Source organism: Dermacentor andersoni, chromosome 4 (genome assembly GCF_023375885.2).
Source record: "Dermacentor andersoni chromosome 4, qqDerAnde1_hic_scaffold, whole genome shotgun sequence".
Classification (NCBI taxonomy): domain Eukaryota; kingdom Metazoa; phylum Arthropoda; class Arachnida; order Ixodida; family Ixodidae; genus Dermacentor; species Dermacentor andersoni.
In genome coordinates this window covers 103,975,002-103,980,674 of record NC_092817.1, presented here as the reverse complement: position 1 = coordinate 103,980,674, position 5,673 = coordinate 103,975,002, and the positions used below count along the sequence as shown (strand labels likewise).

General features: G+C 57.0%; 1 protein-coding gene across 1 annotated transcript; it reads left to right on the top strand.

Moving 5' to 3' along the window:
- The first annotated feature begins 735 nt into the window (after positions 1–735).
- LOC126536552 (uncharacterized) lies at positions 736–2,520 on the top strand. The gene has a single exon (XM_050183567.3). The coding sequence runs from the start codon at positions 736–738 to the stop codon at positions 2,434–2,436; it is 1,701 nt and encodes a 566-aa protein (XP_050039524.2). The 3' UTR covers positions 2,437–2,520.
- The last annotated feature ends 3,153 nt before the right edge of the window (positions 2,521–5,673 follow it).

The following is a 5,673-nucleotide window of genomic DNA, read 5'->3' as shown; positions in this document are numbered from 1 at the left end:
AAGGAAGCATCTCTGCGTCGGGTCACAAGTTCTCAGGATCGTGAGACGTCAACAGGAACTGCAGCAGGAACTGTTCGAGGTGAGCAGCCCTACTGTATGGTCTCCTTTAAGTGTTCTAGTTTCCATCAAATTGGTGTTATTAACAACGCATTTCTGCGCCAGTGGTGGCGGTGCCCCAATTCTTTCGACTTTCATCTTTCATTCTGTAATATGCTTGAACTTAAGATTTTTCACTTCTTTTTTTTCCTCTTAACGCAACTGCTGTTGAGGGCATGTGTGCAGCACTACTAAAGGACGGGCAGACTTGTCGGTTTTGTGTGCCCTGATTGCGTGAAACACGTAATTCATGATTAACGCGAGTGTGTTGGCGATCGCAGAGGACGACGACGAAGAAGAAGCGCTCGTCCCTAGTCAGAGATCGGCTCCGTGATTGCTAGCCAATTACGCAGTGCTAATTACCTCGTACCAAAGTTTTGCTTGCACCAATGTGTCCGTGAAGGCGAGCGGCATCGACCGATACCAGCTGACCCCAGAGGTGCGTTTTTCTTTGCCACATTTGGTGACTGCATCTACTGCCGCCGTGAGGAGGATTGCTAGGCTTAGGCGTGTTCCCCGGACACTCGGCCCAACAACACCGTCGCACCGACAGCTGCCTGCCGTACATCCCGGCGGCTGCCGCTCGTCAGCTCCGAGATGGAGGCGCCCTCTGAAACAACAATGATCGTGGACAATCACATGTGCGTTCAAGTTCAGGGAACAGAGATCTCACCCGAGGAATACCACAGCGACGCCGGATGGACGCTCGCGGGGGAACGCATGTCGAGGCTGCGCCAGCGGACCCCCGCCAGCGGCAAGGCCGACGGACCCGCCGGGAGTCAAACAAGCACGAGGTCAAAATTCTACAAGAACGCCAGAGCCTCGGCCATCAAGGCAGCACGCATGCCAGCCATGCCACTAGAAGAAACCAAGATAGTTGTCAGACCCAGAGGGGGACTGGACATCGTCAAGACCGGCACCACCACCGTCGCTGCGGCCATACTCACTGCGGCCAAGATCACGAGCGAGGAAAGCGCCGCGGACACCATCTGCCCCAACACACAACAGAACATCATGGTCGTAAGTACACCGAACGAAGACAACGCGGCAAGGTACGCTAAAATCCAGGAGATATCCATTCAAGGCAAACCCTACGAGGTCAGCGCATATCGCACGGCACCTCACGACACCGTGAAGGGCGTCATCAGAGGCATCCCCATCGACGCGAGCGCCGAAGAGCTAGATAGAAAGATCGTCAACGAGAGGAACCCGCTAGCAGTGGCCTCAAAAAGGATTGGAAGCACGACCACTGCGATTGTGGTGTTCCAGGGGCCCAAGGTACCGAACTTTGTCCGATACGGAGTCACCCTGATACCGTGCCGCCTCTACAAGAAACAGATCGACGTCTGCCAGCAGTGCGGCCGAGTGGGACACCGCAAGGACGTTTGCCCGACCCCCACAATCAAGACGTGCCTGGCCTGCGGACTCGCGAACCCCACAGAAGACCATCGCTGTACCCCAAAATGTCAGTTATGCGGAGGCGAACACCCGACCGGAGACCGAACGTGCAAGGCGAAATACAAGGTCCCCTACGTAGTGCGCAAGCGACAATGGGAGCGCCGACAGGCCGAACGCCAGCTGCTGTCGGAGAGCGATTTCCCGCCACTCGACAAGCCGCCAGCTGCGCGAAAGTCGAGGACCCCATCGGATAACCGCGCGCCCAAATCCAGAGACAGCAGTTGTTGCAAGAGAAGCCTCAGCAGGAAAACGTCACCATCACGTGAGCGAGTGAGCTGGGTCGACGCAGCGAAAGGAAACAACATAAGGAACGCGCAGAAAATCACCGAAACCACGAAGAAAGAAGATATGAATAAGGTCCGGGAGGCAAATGAGCTCCTAAGACAAGAAAACGCGGCGTTGCGAGCGACCATCAACAACCTCACGAAAGAGATCGCCGAGATTCGTCAGTTGCTGCTAGGCAACGACGAGCCTCTACAGAGACCCACGCCAAGCATAAGCAAGGCCGAGGAAACGACAACGAACATCCCGGAGAAAGCCATAGAGGAACCGGCACCGAAGAAGCGAGCCATCGAGGCCACGCGCACGCAAACAGAAAGCGATCGCATCGACAGCCTCGAAGCGAAATTCGAAGCGACATTCAGCAAACTCGAACAGCTAATCACGACAAACATCGCAGCAGTGACAGCACTGAAACAAACAATGGAGACCTACCAAGCCGATAACACGAACAGATTCGCCTACATCGAAAGGACCCTACAGCCGATGGTAGGCCACCCGACGTTTGCGCCCCTCTTCGCGCATCATCCACCCAACCAGGGAGCCCCGTACACGCCAACGCAATCATGGCCGCCAACGCAACACCAGCAGCAGCAGGTGTAACCGCGTGGCAGTGGAACTGTCGCGGCTTCGGAAGGAAGAAGGCAGTCATCCAACAGCACATCGTACATGCCGCGCGCAAGCCAGACGTTATACTACTACAAGAAACACTAACCGACGCACCGTCCCTCCCCGGCTACAGAGTGCACAAGGGACCACCCGACGGCAGAGGCCTGTGCACCCTGGTCAGGAAGGCACTCACGTTCGTCGAACATGAGTTGCAAAGCAATAACAAGATCGAGCACACACTCACCGAAATCATCCCGGGCAAGAAGAGGAAAGGAAGCATATTTCTGCTCAACATCTACAGCAACCCATCTCAGAGAAAACAGAGATTCAAGACATTACTGCACAGAGCCAGCACCGCAGCGGGCCGCAACACGCTGATCGCGTGCGGAGACTTCAACGCGATGAACCCTGCCTGGGGCTACAACAAGTACACAGCAAAGGGCCGCGACCTGTACCAAGACGCCACGGAACTTGACTTCACCCTCATCACGGACCCGACACATCCGACGAGAATCGGTAACTCCGTGTCCCGGGACACCACTCCGGACCTCACGTTCGTCAAGAACGACATCCGGGGCGCGATCACCTGGAGAAACACGGGGATCGACCTAGGCAGCGACCACACCATCGTGGAAATCGGCATACCGGAACACAACGACACCAGCGTCAAAACTCACAGATGGATAGACTGGGATGCCTTTCGAGACGCCAGAAGCCAGAAGAGCGACGGTGACGACGAGATCGAAGACATCGACTCGTGGACGGCCGAAATCACCAAGAGCGTACGCGACGCGACCAAAGAGATTGAAACGGGCGCGGAGGTCGACAAAGTAGACAGCCGGCTTGCGCATCTCATCGAGGCCAAACAGTCGATACTCAATCGCTGGAAGAAACAACGGCTTAACCGCAGACTGCGAAAGAAGGTGGCGGACCTTAACCGAGCGATCGAGGATCACTGCCGCGCTCTCTGCATGCAACAGTGGAACGAGATCTGCAACGCGGCAGACGGGCAGATGCATAGCGGGAAGACGTGGAACCTACTGCGGCACCTGCTCGACGAAACGAAGACCAAGTCGCACCAAAGGGACAGACTCGCCAGGCTCATACATCGGGCGGTCTCAGCACACGGCGTCGATGAAGTCACCAGGCGCATTAACGACAAATACCTGCCGACTACACCTACCGAACAACACGCGCCGTACAGCGGCCTGCCTAACGCGAAGCTCGATCGTGACATCGACGTCGAGGAGGTACGCGCGGCCCTGCACGACCTCAACAGCCGGTCGGCAGCCGGCCCGGACCTCGTCACGAACAAGGCGCTCAAGAACCTCGATGACGGCTCGATTGAAAAGCTCGCAAAATACTACAACAAGTGCTGGAGAGCGGGCGCGCTGCCAAAGCTCACGTCCTGCGTGGGCAAGGTGCTGGAGCACGTCCTGCTCAACAGGTGGCAAGACTACCTGGAACGAGAAGGGCTGTACCCGGCCACTTTGATCGGCTTCAGACAGCATCTCAGCACGCAGGACGCGATGCTGCAGCTCAAACACCAAATCATCGATGATGGTGGCAGCGCACGCGACAACAAAGCCATCCTAGGGCTCGACCTGCAGAGCGCCTTCGATAAGGTGAAACACTCGGCGATTCTGTCCCAACTCTCCAAGCTCAACATGGGGGAAAGATCCTACAACTACATCAAGGACTTCCTCACGGACAGGACCGTCGAGCTACGAGCAGGCGAGCTACAGACGCAAGAGAAGAAGCTCGGGAGCACCGGAACACCGCAGGGATCGGTCATTTCGCCGATGCTGTTCAACCTGGTAATGATCGGAGTGGCCGAAAAGCTCGGGCGCATCGAAGACGTCAGGCACACCATCTACGCGGACGATATCACGATATGGGTGACCGGTGGCAGCGACGCCCACATCGAGGGCGCGCTGCAAGCCGCCGTCGACGCAATAGAAGACCAGCTGGAAGGCACCGGACTGAGATGTTCGCCGAGCAAATCGGAGCTTCTCATACTACCACCTACCAAATACAGCAGAGGCAAGACCAGACAACGCGAAAGCGAAAAAATCAGAATCGTGACCAAATCCGGCAACGTGATCCCCGAGGTCGGCAAAATTAGGATCCTAGGCATGGTCATCGAAAAGCACGGAAGGAACGGCGAAACCATCACCCGTCTCAAGGCAAAAGCAGCCAACGCGATTCGACTCCTCAAACGAGTCACTTCCCGAAAGGCTGGCATGAGAGAGGAGAGCCTAATTAGGCTCGTCCAATCTTTCGTCATCAGCCACGTCGCGTACGTTGCAGCCTACCACAGATGGCTGCAACACGAACGAAACAAGATCAACGTGCTCATCAGAAGAGCGTACAAGACGGCGCTGGGCCTGTTCGAGTCCACAAGCACGACCCGCTTGTTACAACTCGGGCTGCACAATACGCTCGAAGAAATAGCCGAAGCGCAACGGACCTCTCAACTGGAGCGGCTGTCCATGACCAAAGCCGGGAGGAAGATACTGGGCGATCTGGGAATAAGACGCTCGAACGAGGTGGAGATGAAGCTCCCCGTCCCCGAAGAGGTCCGACGCCAGACCAGAATCGACCCCATACCGAAGAACATGAATCCCGAGTTCAACAAGGGAAGAAGAGCGGCGAGGGCCAAGGCTCTCATCGACCAGCATGCCAACGACGAACACGCGCGGTACGTGGACGCGGCCGAATACCAACGGAACGCCTTCGCAGCGGTCGTCATAGAGGCGTCAACCGGCGCCACGAGGACGGCAGCGAGCGTGAGAAGCACCGAAGCGGAACAAGCGGAGGAGGTAGCCATCGCCCTGGCCATCGCCGACGCAGACTGCCACACGGTGCTGAGTGACTCAAGACAGGCGGTGCGAAACTTCGCCAAAGGGCAAATCTGCAGGGAGGCTGAGCGCGTACTGCGAGCGGTAAACCTATACGAACGAAAAGTACGACTCAAGTGGTTCCCGGCGCACGCGGGCGACGCGTCGGAACGCAATGTGAACCATAATGAGACGGCACACGCCGCGGCGCGAGCGCTAACCAACCGCGCCCCGGCGACAGACCGTCCGACGTGGTTCGGAACTAAGGACCGCATGACGGATTACAATGAAATCGCGAAGGCCTACCGCTTGGCTCGCAGGACTCTTCCACCCCCGCACCCGAGACTGAGTCGAGCGGAGGCGGTAGTACTGAGACAGCTCCAGACCGGAT

Coding starts and splice junctions, on each gene's coding strand:
- LOC126536552 (XM_050183567.3), top strand. CDS start 736: ATGTGCGTTCAAGTTCAGGGAACAGAGATCTCACCCGAGGAATACCAC.